Source organism: Pseudoliparis swirei, chromosome 12 (genome assembly GCF_029220125.1).
Source record: "Pseudoliparis swirei isolate HS2019 ecotype Mariana Trench chromosome 12, NWPU_hadal_v1, whole genome shotgun sequence".
NCBI classification, from domain to species: Eukaryota; Metazoa; Chordata; class Actinopteri; order Perciformes; family Liparidae; genus Pseudoliparis; species Pseudoliparis swirei.
The window spans coordinates 18,509,102-18,523,208 of record NC_079399.1 but is presented as its reverse complement, the minus strand read 5'-3'; the positions used below and the strand labels follow the sequence as shown (position 1 = coordinate 18,523,208).

Below are 14,107 nucleotides of genomic sequence, written 5' to 3'. Positions count from 1 at the left end.
CATCGTGTCCAATTGTGGGTATTTATTTAATACTATTTACTCCCCGACTTGATTGTCTTCCGGGCTCTTTCCTCACGCGGTGAGAGGTAATTTCAAATATATAACAAAATGAAATATTGAATAAATAAATAAGTATCACCTGATTTCGGCTGAACACACATGTGCCGTCCTCTTTGTTTACTTTCTTTTCTTTCTTTTTTTACAGCTCCATGATCTCTCAGCTTACACACACATGCCATTGATCAGAATATATATATATATATATATATATATATATATATATACCTCGTTTTTTCTCTCACTTATCCTCTGGTTGTTGACTCAGCTGCTTTCAGGCCTTTCTGGTTATTGGTCTGTCCTTCCTGCTTTATTCCTGGATTGTAACAACTGTCTTTTCCTTGTGCTCAGGGTTATTCCTCGACAGACTGGTCTTCCTGCCTGTTTGCCTGCAAACCACAGCAAGAAATCCAGTGAAAAATATAAGAAGTGTTCAAAATATGGATTGTATTTTAGTAAGGAAATGTGACCTTGTAGGCACATTCATTGTTCAACTGGAAATGGGATACAATCTATTATTTTATTTTAGTCATCATATTTTGTTGTTATATAATTAAATATTATCACGTACCTATTCTATAAAGCAATCCGTGTGTGTGTGTGTGTGTGTGTGTGGGGGGGGGGGTGGGGGGGGTCGGTGAGCTCGGTGAGCTCTCGCACCACATACTCCGCTACAGTAGGTGTCAGTATTCACCTCCATAGGCAACTGTTGTAACCGGCCATTGAACGAAGAGAAGCAACGCGATCACAACATCCGCTTTGTGACGCTGTGGCGCGGGCAAGATGGGAGTCTCAAGGTTGCCGTCTGCGGCGCTTTCTCTAAAACAGGTAAAATACGCGCAACAACAAAGTAAAGAGCGGCGCACTCCATGTCGCTCACTGCTCACCACACTGTCTGCCACTGCGCAGCCGCAATGCGACCCCTCTGCAGTCCTCCGAGCGGCTGTAGAGCATCGCTAGCTACACTATTTGTGTCCATTTTAAATCGTTTATACAATGAGAGAAACACTTTTTATCCGTTTTTCAACTATTTTAGGTGCACAGCGACTGAAGTTTCAAATAATAGGTAGTGTATGCGGTCGACGGTGTTGTTTTAGTGGCAGAACATAAGCTAGCACCACGCAGGGTTAACAAACAACTCCACTAACGTTACAGCATATACAGTTAACAGATAACATGCCACATTATGTGTAATTGTGTGTATATGGTTATCAAGTAATGGAGTTAATCTCAATTTGTGCAAGAGTCTTTGCTATAACAAGACACTATGATATCGTGATGTTAGGATTATTTATGGGCTGCAGCTTTAGGTAGAGAATGTTAGCGTGATAATCAGGCTTTATTTTATTTGTTTATTTGTAAAGACAATGTGTGTTGCTGGCCTGCTAAACTGTTGGTTCTTTGACAGTTTTTACAGAGACAAAGGGTTTTGGGGATTTACAGAAATATGATGAGGACCATACGGAAGGTACCAGACGAGGCGGACCGGAAGTACCTCAGTGACTGGGCACGAGACGAGTTCAAGAGGAACAAGAGTGCCACAAACCAGGTAAATATATATATATATATATATATATATATCATGGATATATATATATATATATATATATCCATGACTATTCGGATACACTGGGTGTAAACAGGAAGTACATGTGTTGCTTGGTTCCAGAAATTATTATATGCCTTTTTAAAAACTCAGACATATTTTCAGAATTGTATTATTATTATGTGTATTTATTTCTTACTTTGAGAAAGACCTGCAGTGTTGTAACCATCTCTCTCAAGCACACACTCGTCGCTCTGCTGGCGGTTGAAGTCTCTCTTTTACTTGAGAGCACTTATGCATTAGTTTGTTTACAGTTTCATCATTTTTTTCCGCCGTTCATACCACAAGACAACTGTGGGAGTTTCCAAACTTCTGAAGCGCTCTTAAACTCCTTCTCGGGAGTCGTGTGAACGCTCAGCATTAAGGTAGCAAAAGATGTGTACAAATGGAAACGTCCCATATGTGTAACGTTTTTAAAAGGGAACTTTTGGCATTATAATACAAAGTATTAATTGTCATGCGTATTGTTGCAATGGGTTGTTTTTTGGTCCAAGTTAATTAATTAAAAAAGTGTAGTTTGCCCAAAGAAGCCGTCCGAAGTCGAGGTCTTCTTACTTTTCTGTTGCTTTAAACCACGTTCGCACTTTGGAGATGGAACACGTGTTGAGACATTGTACTTATTTTCCCAGCATCGGCTGCTCTCTCATCACTGCTGTTGTTTTTGCCTCATCCATTCAGGATGCCATCCGTATGATGATCACACAGGCTAACAACCACTTAGAGGAGCTGCAGGGCTCTCTGGCTTTGGCCGGCAGTTAACATCCTGGGTTTTGCTGTGGACTATTGGCTGATCTGGACTCTGTGGAGACTCGGACGACCGACTGATCAGGGCGGTGTCATTGTGTACAATATGAAGTGTATTGACGCTCGTCTTTGGCCGTTCATCTTTTTGATGGAACTGACCGGAAGGCATCATCCTGGAAAACGTCCTGTGTTGCTGTTCAGCATACAGTGGTGAGGACCATCGTCATGGAAACTCATTCATCGATTTGCCAGACTTGTTTGTGCTGTATATTATATATATATATAGTAAGTATTAAAGAGGAACTCATGAACGTGAACAATCTTCTTTTATGCACACGGTTTTCTGGCATTATCATACAAGTTACACATAATTACCATTTATGCGCATCGCTGCATTAAATGTACAGCAACATAACTTTTAATAAAAGGGACAATGCAACACCTTCCTGAGACACCATAAATTGAGGATTGAATAGTGTCACATGTCATAATGCATAAAAGGGATGCAACGTCAGAGCTTTGGTCACTGTTTTTGTGAGGGCGGATTAAACGGCGACTGTGTGCAGCCGGAAAGAAGAAGAAAAAAGACGCTGGCTGACTTTTCTCCGGCAGCGCGACCAAAAGACGAACCTAAACAGGCCGTCTGTTCAAAAACAAGAAATAAAACCATGTTGGGATATCCATTCTACCCCATCCATACTGTATTGACGTCCTGCTTTTAGAGATCCATAAAGAAAACTCATACAAAGAAATTTTTCTAAATACGAGAAAATAGGCGAACACTGCAAACTCACGCTACTTCAGAACCACTCTGTCCAGACCAGTGGTTCTTGCACGAGGCCCGTCGACTGCACACCCGCTTCTAATAAATAACTCTGACGCAATAGTTAGAGAGCTTTAATGAAAGCATGAAAAATCAGAACCTCAGAGGATTTTCGTGTAAATTAATTTTACAGGGTGCGATATCCCATACAAGAATTTCCTTTAAAAAAAATGTAATGGAGAGACCACATGTGATAAATCACACACAAGAAACAAACATTATTATTATGATTCCTCCTCAATCCGGTTCCCGGCGTCCTTTTTTCTCTAAAACATAGGGGAAAAAACCGGTCATTCCTCCGTGACGGACGCCTTCCGCATCAGATCCTTGACTTGCGGCGTCAGGGCGGCGAGCTGCGTGCGGACGTCGCGGGCCTCCTCTTCCCGCTCCTCGGCCTTCTCGTCCTCGGCCTCCTCCCCTCCCTCCTGCTGCTGCTGCTTCCTGCTCTGATTCTGGCTCACCAGCTGCTTCACCACCAGGCTCTGGTAGGCCGACAGCAGCTGCTGCTGCTCCTGCAACGAGAACATTTCAGCGGTTTTAGTCACGGCGACAACAAAAAAAAACGCTTTACTGCGCCCCGACACCGCAGCAGATGGCGATTAGAGGCAGCTGGGGAGTCTGGGAAAAACAGCCAATGTTTGCTGAAGCATTTAGCCTAAACTGAATGCATAAACATGCCCGTTACGAGTGAGCTACAGCTGCACGACGGTGGGTTTTCATGGAGATACAAACCGGTTGATCACAAAGCACGACGGGGCTCAAAATTCAGACGACGTGACGAGTTTGATGTTTTTGCTTCCTTCGGTGGGGAGAATTCTTCTCTATCGGACTTCTTGTGGGCAATCTGACCATAAGTAAAGTGTGATCACGGGTGGCGCTCTCGAGTGTTAATGGAGAGAGAAAGGATAATGAGAAAAAGGCGTTTCATTTACACGTCTCTCGTGTCGTTTTCCTACCGTGGATATCCGCCCCGTGAGGGTGCCGATGATCTGGGGCACGCAGCGTCCGGGCGCGTGCAGCATGCAGTTGGTGCTGGCCTGGAACAGCAGCACACTGGTCAGGTGGAGGACCAGGGCCGGGTCCTCCGCCTCCTTCAGCTGCTCGGCGAGAGCCTGGCGGTGCAGGAACAGCGCCTGCCTGGACGACACACACACACACACATATCATTCAGCATATGCATATATATATATATATTAGTGCTGTGAAAAATAACACGTTAACGCGTGATGATTAAATTACAGGATTAATTAGTTATTTTCTTTTAACGCACGCGCAGAATGAGCTTCCAATACACCACTTCAATCTGAACTCTGTCCGCTCTCATGCAGACGCTCGTGCTGTTCATCGGTAACGATCCTTCCGCAGGTTCACCTACGGAAACCTTGTTACGACTTTTACTTCCTCTAGATCAGGGGTGCTCAATACGTCGATCGCGACCTACCAGTCGATCACGGCGTCGTATTGGTAGATCGCATGACATTTAAAACAATTGGCCCGCCCCCCTGAAATCTCCGCCAGCACGTCTTTGTTCTTTTATTTAACTAAACGTCTGTTGTTGATCGTCTCTACACAGCAGTATGTCATTTCTGTCTCTACGTGTCGCGTTAACACTTCTCGGCTCTCCGTCTCACGCGCCGCAGACGGAGCAACAAAAAAAGTCACTCCCCCCGGAACCCAAAGACTTTGGTTTCCCGGACGCTGCCCGGCGGGTCATGGGAATAACGCCGCCGGATCGCTAGTTGGCATCGTTTATGGTCGGAACTATGACGGTATCTGATCGTCTTCGAACCTCCGACTTTCGTTCGTGATTAATGAAAACATTCTTGACAAATGCTTTCGCTTTCATCCGTCTCGCGCCGGTCCAAGAGTTTCACCTCTAGCGGCACAATCCGAATGTCCCCGCCGTCCCTTTCATCACGGCCCAGTTCATGAAGAAAACCCACACAGTTAGTTTGCCTCAGCAGCTGCTAAAGGAAGACTAGAGGGCCTTTAGATTGTATCATGGTGGAGTTAATGGTTGACAAAAAAGAGAAAAATGTTCTGTTTAAACATTCTGTTAACAATGAAGATATATTAATGTTCCATATGGAAGAGAACTGCTAAATAACTGCTGAGTTGCAGCACCATTGGGGTTTTTTTATGAATAAAAAAAGAATGTATAAATGTATATATCCGTCTTTTGTCATGAATCTTTATGTTCTCACAAAAATATACCGAGAATATCGGTAATATGTGATTCATCATGATTAATCCACAGAAACCTGTGATTAATTTGATTAAAATTTGTAATCGTTTCACAGCCCTAATTATATATATATATATATATATGTAAACACACATATATACAAACACACATATATCCACATATATGTACGTATATATATATATATATATATATTAGTCAAGCATTAAAAGTAAAAAAAGAGAAGACAACAGCGTCATCCTTACCTCTCCTTTTTCTTGTCCACCTTCTTCAGCATGAACCCGCACACCTCTGCACACGTCTCTATGTTGGTCAGAAAGTCTTCGACGGTCTGCGGAGGACAAAGAGCGAACAGCTTCCCGTCACTGCGTTAGAGCCGGCGGCGGAACCGACGGAGAGCCGACTCACTTTGCCGCTCAGGCAGATGTGCAGCTTCATCAGAGGTCCTTTGGTGTCCTCGGACAGTTTGCCCAGAATCTTCACCCGGACCTGAGGCAACACAACAGCGGGGTTCACGATCAAGTCCGAGCTCCAATAAGTCCCACAGTGCATTTCAATGTCCTAATTAGCTCCACCTTGATTCAAATGTGATCTAGGCTCCTTCCTCCCCCCCCGCCCCCCACACGGCTGTTTGCGGTTATCTAAATATTTAAAAAGCTACCGAGAGGAGATGCAGAAAAACAGAGCGGGAACCTCGTTGCTGATGGTTGCGGGATTCTCCACGGACATCATCAGGTCAGCGGCCAGGAAGTTGACCAAGATGTTGGCGACGTCGGTGCACAGGGTCTTCAGGACGTGCTTGGCGATGTGGACCTGGGTCTCATCTGCACGAGGAGAGACATTCCCATGAATCCTCTCCAGCGTCAAATCAAATATCAAATAATATCAACGCAATTAACGGCTGCGCTGCCAAAATCAGGATGCTTCAAAATCCTGCTTTGTGCAAAATTGACGACGGACAGCAACGTTCTTCACGTCTTCGAAGAGAGACAAACTTAAAAAGGGTGACAATTATTCCAGCGGTTCATGGCACTGATGAACTAATAATAATGCTAATAAGATTACATTTTATATAGTGCTTTTCGAGGTACTCAAACACTCTTTACATCGAGCAGAGAAAACAATAAAAAGACAAAAGGAGCAAACAAAACAAACAGAACATTTTGGTTACAAATTTTTCAAAAGCACTGGGAAAGATTGCATCAAATATTATTTATTTATTTGTACCTGGACGAGAGCAGCACTTACCAGAGAAGAACTTGTTCCCCTTATCGAAGAGTCGGATGTTGTTGTACAGGCTGCTGATCTCCTCCTGCAGATCCTTCATGCTCTGCTTCTTGTTGGCCTTGGACGGAGCGCTGGTGGAGGACATGAACACCGCCCGCAGCACCTCCTGGTAGGCTTTGGCCAGCGGCCTGGAGAGATGACGGACTTGGCGTCGGCAGAACAAAACAAAAAAGGAGCTAACTTTCAACAGGAAGCCATGCAGTACCTTAATAAATATGCTGCCAGTTCGGAGAGCATTTCTTCGGGACAGTCGCTCACTCTCTCCTCTAAAACTGCGACGACGTCCTCCTGGGCCATGAAGGGGGCCGCAGGCGGTTTACTGCGGCCTTCACGAAAAGGTAAAACAAAAGCTAATTAGTCTCACAGGGATAGGGCAGCTACTTCTGTCTTTTAAAAAAAAAGATTTTAAAAAGAAAGAGAGCTTAACAACCCTGGGGAGAGATCTCTAGCCAAGCAGCCATTACGCTGTTGTAAAAATGCCCCACTGAACAGGCCCAATGTGCATTAGAGACGTTACGGGACGGTACTTTGCTGCGACGGTCCGGTTTCCTCGTCGCTGTCTTCGTCCTTCCTCCCTTTCTTCTTGGTTTTACGGATGCGGAACTCTCGGGCGTTGCCTCCGCCGCCAGATTTCACGCTGCCGCTGCCCTCTGGGAGACAAACAGGCCGGTGTGTTTTGGTTTTTGGCAAAAATAAATAAACATTTGAAGACATAGCCTCGGCTCTAGCATAGTTTGCATTTTGATGACATTCTATAGAACAAATAATTAAATTAAAATGTATGCTTGTCAGTGCAAGTTTGTATGCGTGTGTGTCTGCTGCATGGGGACCGGCTCATTCTAGCAAAACCATTGAAGTCTGCACTGGATTTAAAAGTGTTTCCTGTGTGTGTGTGTATGTGTGTGTGTGTTCTCAGTGTTAAGTGGGGAGGACCAACCTGTGGTCTTCTTCTTGCGCTCTGCATCCCTCTTTTCCTTTTTAGAAGTTGCTGAGCTTTCCGTCAGCATGGACGCTTGCCTCAGATCGTCTTCAGTGATCAGAAACACCGGATTGTTCTTGACTTCCTGGGAGAAAAACACAGACGCTCTAATTTAAAGTGCTTTCTCTTTATCGGGCCTGTATACAGTATATATACACACACCGCCTCCTGTTTTTAGCCCGCTGTTAAAATGACTTTTGTTTCTCATACACAACTCTCTTTCTCTCTGTGTTGCAACTGTCCGGGAACTGGCAGGCGAGTCCTCCAGCTCAGACATTTAATTTGCGCTCCCCATAGAGCGACTTATCGCACAAGCTTGTCTCGCTAACCTCGATACCTGTTGATAACAGCCGCCGGCTAAAAGTTTCCGGGGTGGAACCAGCACATGTGAACTTCTGCATCACCAGTTTCTTCGTAGAAACGGACCATGCCGAAGATGTCGACACCTCATAGAGAGGCGTGACCCCGGCGGCTCTACCTTCTCAGCCTTCTGCTGCATGGCGTCATCGAACAAAGAGAGGCAGTTGCTGATGAACTTCTCGCTGACGACGACCGTCTCCCCCAGCACTCGGGCAGAGGACTGGACGTTGGTGTTCCTCATGGCCTGGGTGATCAACATCCCGACGTCCTCCATTGACAGGCAGCTGGGCAAAATCGGCTGAGAAGAGCGAGAGCGGAAATGAAAAACAGAGGCGACTCGTATTTTTTGTTCCCAAAAAATCAGTGATGGCGAAGCGGTGCGAGCACCTGTATATCCGTCCATGTGGCTGAGCTGACGGCTTCCTCCACGGAGGCCTCCACCTGGTCCACCAGAGCCTGGCCCACACAGGCTGCCCTGAGGAACAGCAGCTTGTTGGACTTGAAGCGCTTCCTGATGTAGCCGGTGGGGTCGGGGATGGCCAGTCGGACCAACGCGTCGAACTCTGCAGGAGACGGACATCGGCAGCGTCATTAGGACCGCAGGGCAGACATGCGCCACTGTCTGACAACCGTCCAATCAGAGGCTACCATCTATCATGGCAGTAGGCATCAATAACCTACTTTCATTATGATGATTTAAAAAAAATGACATACCCAGATATCCGTTTTGCTGGAGGAACGAGTCCACCCAGGAGTTCTGCGTTTTGGTGTAAATGTCGGGGATGTACACAGCTTTGTCCTGCCGACCGCCAACCACGCTTCCCTTCAGGCGTCCGGTGTTCACCAGCTCCTCCAGGACAGCTGGCGACGACAAAACCACGAACCAAAATGTCAAGATATCGAGCCCCGTCACCCCCGGTCAAATAAGTAACCCAATCAACCGCTCCTCCTTACAGTACAGGAGATGTTCCTGGAATCCGAACGCTCCGATCATGCTGTTGACGGGCGTCGGCCTGCAGGAAGTCAAACAGGAGGGCACTGAGTGGCACATTCAAAACTAGAACGGGCACTCGGTAGAGCGCATACCTTCGCATATCACAAGAGTGGGCATTGAATTATGAACATTTTGGCATTAGTTGCATGCCAATTGGATAAAAAATGACCGTGCTATGGTAAAAAGAAGATTTTGACCTTTTCATGACCTTGACATTGACCTTTGACCCGATTGATCCCAAAAGCTAATCAAATGGTCCCCGGATAATAACCAATCATCCCACCAAATTTCATGCGATTCGGTTTTATACTTTTTGAGTTATGCGAGTTACACGCATACAAATAAATAAATACCCGGCGATCAAAACATAACCTTCCGCATTTTCAATGCGAAGTTAACAAATACGAGAAGAGCCTCACGCAACATCTTCAGAATCTTATCCTCGTTGTCGGTTTGTTACTCTGCTCATACGTGTGTTCAGGGTCAGATTCACTAAACTCTCTTAACGGGGAACGCTTGTTGTAAACCGCTCAGTTTATTCGTTGCATGTTTGTAAGATGCCCGCGACGAGCAGAAATGACTTTCTTGAAGAAAGCACGAAGAATAAAAAAAATAAACCTGAAACGATCCCGGTTGAATTGAAGTTAATGGGGCCGGCGTTTAACAACAGAAAGTAGACAAACTCGCACACAACTCATGCAGTTTACTCCCAGTCTCATGCTCACTACTTCCCAAACACATGGGTTTTCGCCCCAAAACGCACCTATGCAGGTGCGTTATTGTACCGTGATGTAATTTACCTCCATTCATCAAGGATTTTGTCTGCAAAATTATTTTAGGGTGAACTATTCCTTTAAATCCCAGGTTGCCCCCGAACCTTATTACACTCTACGTTCTCCCACGAGGCCCAATGTGTGAACGGTCTCGGCAAACTCTACCTTGTAATAGCGCTGAACAGCCCTCGGATCCTGGCTTTGTGACGAGAAACAAAAGCCGGAGTGAATATGACCCCTCTGTTGTACTGGTCCATTTCTCCATGGATGAGCGTCCCAAGACGCTTGGAAAGCTCCTGAGATATATTAGAAAAAACAGGCACGCATTCATTTGAGTCAGCGAGCGGCCACACATAAAAGCTGAGGTTATTGGAGGGAGGTTACCAATCAATAGGCTGAATGACAGCAATTCATAACGTGTTGCAAAATTTCTCTCGACTCACCTCGGATAGGAAATCTCCCGGGAGGTCGTAGTTCTTGCACAGTTCTGCAATGCTTATCAAACCGGCTTCCTGCAGCTTGTCGTTCACATCCTCGGCCAATCGGTTCAGGTACGTGCTGCAGAGAAGACGAGACCGCCGACACTTTGAGGCACATTTGTAATTTTGGGCTATGCAAAATGAATTGAATTGAGAAAAAAGTGACAATATTTTCTCAGCATTTGCATTTTGATTTGCTTGTTGCCTTTTTGAATTTAGATCTGCGTACGCTTGGTACTCTATTGATCATACAAGTAAACATTTGTATTCAATTGTGGTTTTTTTCTTATTCATCTGTTGAAATCTTAGATAAGATAACATTAAAATATTGTTAAAGTACCATGGTGTCTTTTCCCCCACTCATCATGTAGGATGCGTTAACTCTTTTATGGACAGACAGTCTCGCATTGCCTTGGTCACTCAGTACTCACTCGTCAATAAGTTGTCCCAGCACAATTTGCACCCCTTTATCCGATTTGGCGATGTCACTCGCTCGATTTTCAACGTGGACCCAATCCACATTGATAATCTGAAAAAGAGGGAGACCGAGACACAATGATGTCAGAGTTGCAGCTTCCTCCAGGTACCACACACACACACACACACACCTCAAGACAACTCTTCCAACTTGCTAATACACACCTGCTGGAGGTCAACGATGTTGACTCGCCCTGTGAAATAGAAAACAATGATGTGTTCACTGTCATCATGCCCAGATCTCAGTGGATAATAGTTCAGATCTATATCAAGCACAAATGGGTATGGCAACAGAGGGACCAGGGAGTGATGCATTCCCATATATGAATGATACCGACCTCCGTGGACGTACAGCTCATCCCGGATCTCCCTGCCGATTTGCCCCGGCGTGATGTACTCCTTCCCGTCCAGCGTGTGCACCACATCGAGCTTCTTGTCCAGGACCAGTTTTGTAATAATCTCAATGCAGTTCCTCTCCGACAGCCTGAAGAAAACGTTAACGTTACTAAAATTCCCCCGCCCCTATTCATTAGATACATTAAGCAAAAGACGGAGGTTAAAATATAAAATAATAAGATGATTCACAGCTGGCTGTAAAGTTAAGCCCTAGCTGGCGTTAGCTTCGTTGCTAACAGCTGTTAGCTTACCTTGGCACCGTGTCCGCAAACTGCGCCCTCTGAAAGTCCGCGGCAAGCCGGCGGATTTCTTCCCAGTCCGCAGCCATTATTACAAGTTTGAAGTGTTTGCGCAACAAACACAGCTGTCGTCAAAGGAGCGAAGTCTGGCTAAACCAGCTAGCGAGACAGCTCTCCTGCTTAGCCACACGTCACGTTTACGGTGACGGACAACCGAGAGCCAGAAGGGACAAATTTCCTCACGCGCGCTGAAACAAATATGTCCTTACGAGTACAACATAGTATTTTTTATTTTGTCCTTTTTATTTTTACATCAACATGTCAGCAACACAGCCTACAGACATTGGATCGCTATTAAATTCAGAGGTAACAGGAAATAATTGAAGCAGACCCTATGAATAAATACAAGTGGATCCAAGTAATAAATCAAAGTTAAAATATTATATTATGAAATAGAAATATATAAACACATATAGACACACGTAGAAAGAAGAAAAAAATGCAGTCTACAATTCTACTTTCAATTCCTTGGCATGAAAACATTTAGGAAATCCCCCTCCTAAAACACTGCATTCCTGCCTTTGCCACACATGTAAAACATAATATCAACGAGCTGCAGTGCCAGCCCGTGACCACTAGGGAGCGGTAGACTACAAGCCATGACATTGCTTCCAGGGAGCTTAACAGATGGCGCTGTGGTGTATGAAGCACGCCATCATGCCGGCAAAGGACCTAGGTAGGAGTGAAATACTCTAATTATGTGTCATATGCACATTCACTGCAGGCTTATATGTAATTAATTGCAAGATGATTTTTCAAAAAGCACAATCTAGATGAGAGAACCGCCCTTGTGTGTGTGTGTGGTAAAAGTGTCTCACAGCCGTGAAGACTTTAATAACTTCTTGAAATGCCCCCCCCCCCTCCCTCATATACATATACATATATATATATATAGTGTGTGTGTGTGTGTGTGTGTGTGTGTGTGTGTATATAGTGTGTCTGTAGCTGGATACTGTATGACATACACACTTTCTATGAGAGTCAAGAAGAAAGGAAATCAGTTGCCTGGGGCCAAGTTTTAGAATGAGAAGAAAAGTTGTAAGTAGATTTGTTCAAACTTTAGGATATATTATATGATGCTTTGCCTTCCAGCTCAGATTTAAATGACCAGTCAAGGTAAAGGAATATTATGAGATTAAAGTAAGTTATGGAAGGGGGGCGGGGGGGGATTTAGCTGGTTTCAGAGGAGTGTGTCGGTGGGAATTGCAGCCTCAATGATAGTATAGAAAACGGCGGAATGGCCCAGTTCGACCTGTTTGAATATTAGATCATTTGTTTTTAACAAAAAGGACAAAATCCCCCTTCTGTTAGGGCCTTTTAATGGAATTCTGCCAAATAGCTTAAAGTATGCCGGACTAATCATTGATCATCCCATTCCAGCAGCCAACGAACATAAACCTGGTCTGTGGGGGGGGCACACACACCTAACTCAGGGGGAAGATGGATGATGTAGGTGAAATTTCTTGATGTTTGTGGCTGCGCGGCAGTACGCATCTGTGAGTCAATTGCCACAGGTTTGTGTCAGCACAGTTATGGGAGGGTTTAATAGTTATATAAAAAGGTAAAAATGAAATCCACCACCGTAGGAAAATATGCACTTTTGTACACTGCTGCAGTTTCTCCGAGGCAGCTGAGAGGGAAATGGGTTTTTAACCCCTTTAGGACCGACATAGAAACAAGCTTTTATTAGCTTTATTGCATTTTGTGCTCGGCAATCTTAAACACTATGGGGGCGATTGCAGCAATGCGTTTACCTTTATTGCTGGGAAACAAATCTTTGAAGGAGTTTGTGAACAATTTTGAATATAACTTTGCTCAGGGATCAGTCATGTATGTAATTAGGCACTTTTAATTAGCTTTTATGGTGTGTGTTTTCTTAACTGTTAATGTTTTCCTGTTGTTATGTACGTTTGCATGTAGGCCTCTCCAGAAAGAGTTTAAACTCTGTGGAATTTACTACGTGTCTCAATGAAATATATATGAATTTCAACAATTTCCCACATGTGCAGAACGATTAAAATAATTAGAAATTTGTAAATTAAAAATAATTGTAAATCAATAAAGTTTCTTGTTTTGTAGTTTAGTTGTAAAGTAGACATGCAAGATGTAAATGTCTTTTTTCTTTGGTAAATGTTTCAAAAGTAACAATTCAGTTTTCAATTCAGTTCATTTGTATAGCCCATTTTCACAAATTACAAATTTGTCTCAGAGTGCTTTACAATCTGTACACATAGACATCCATGTCCCAAAACCTCACATCGGATCAGGAAAAACTCCCAGACAACCCTTGGCGGGGGGAAAAAGGGAAGAAACCTTCAGAAGAGCAACAGAGGAGGATCATAAACTAACCAGTGGTTGTTATATTAGTATACAGTATTTATAGCGATTACATATTATATAACAGCCTATACCATTAGATTATTATTACCAATGCATTGGTGTGTCAACCAGTTCCCTTAAAAATTGTACTCAATTAAAAGCAGATTTACATTTTAGATTTTTTTTACCCTGTCTTGTCTGACGGGCCATTATTTTTCATTCGTCCCATACATACAGGACGACTATGGAAATATGTGATCAGCATTATTACATGTGTATCCTTCAAGTACATTGGGACAATTAAAGGCACT

General features: G+C 44.1%; 2 protein-coding genes across 2 annotated transcripts; one reads left to right on the top strand and one right to left on the bottom strand.

The window, feature by feature from the left end:
• Nucleotides 1–797: 797 nt before the first annotated feature.
• On the top strand, nucleotides 798–2,921 carry lyrm2 (LYR motif containing 2). Its single transcript, XM_056428333.1, has 3 exons — nucleotides 798–885; nucleotides 1,466–1,606; nucleotides 2,342–2,921. Exons 1-3 carry the CDS (start codon nucleotides 841–843, stop codon nucleotides 2,420–2,422), a joined length of 267 nt encoding a protein of 88 aa, XP_056284308.1. The 5' UTR covers nucleotides 798–840; the 3' UTR covers nucleotides 2,423–2,921.
• Nucleotides 2,922–3,288: 367 nt separating this feature from the next.
• Nucleotides 3,289–11,605, bottom strand: ufl1 (UFM1-specific ligase 1). Its single transcript, XM_056428330.1, has 19 exons — nucleotides 11,430–11,605; nucleotides 11,121–11,266; nucleotides 10,948–10,976; nucleotides 10,737–10,834; nucleotides 10,270–10,384; nucleotides 9,992–10,122; nucleotides 9,014–9,072; nucleotides 8,774–8,920; nucleotides 8,447–8,622; nucleotides 8,178–8,357; nucleotides 7,658–7,784; nucleotides 7,248–7,370; nucleotides 6,926–7,046; nucleotides 6,682–6,848; nucleotides 6,127–6,257; nucleotides 5,842–5,922; nucleotides 5,679–5,764; nucleotides 4,187–4,367; nucleotides 3,289–3,742 (listed from the first exon to the last, which is right to left on the bottom strand). Exons 1-19 carry the CDS (start codon nucleotides 11,504–11,506, stop codon nucleotides 3,521–3,523), a joined length of 2,397 nt encoding a protein of 798 aa, XP_056284305.1. The 5' UTR covers nucleotides 11,507–11,605; the 3' UTR covers nucleotides 3,289–3,520.
• Between the last annotated feature and the right edge of the window lie 2,502 nt (nucleotides 11,606–14,107).

Excerpts from the sequence above, each read along its gene's own strand:
- lyrm2 (XM_056428333.1), top strand. The coding sequence starts at position 841 with ATGGGAGTCTCAAGGTTGCCGTCTGCGGCGCTTTCTCTAAAACAG. Across the intron at positions 886-1,465 it reads CGGCGCTTTCTCTAAAACAG|TTTTTACAGAGACAAAGGGT; the intron begins GTAAAATACGCG and ends GTTCTTTGACAG. Across the intron at positions 1,607-2,341 it reads ACAAGAGTGCCACAAACCAG|GATGCCATCCGTATGATGAT; the intron begins GTAAATATATAT and ends TCATCCATTCAG.
- ufl1 (XM_056428330.1), bottom strand. The coding sequence starts at position 11,506 with ATGGCTGCGGACTGGGAAGAAATCCGCCGGCTTGCCGCGGACTTTCAG. Across the intron at positions 6,849-6,925 it reads CTGGCAGCATATTTATTAAG|GCCGCTGGCCAAAGCCTACC; the intron begins GTACTGCATGGC and ends TCATCTCTCCAG. Across the intron at positions 5,765-5,841 it reads ACATCTGCCTGAGCGGCAAA|ACCGTCGAAGACTTTCTGAC; the intron begins GTGAGTCGGCTC and ends TGTCCTCCGCAG.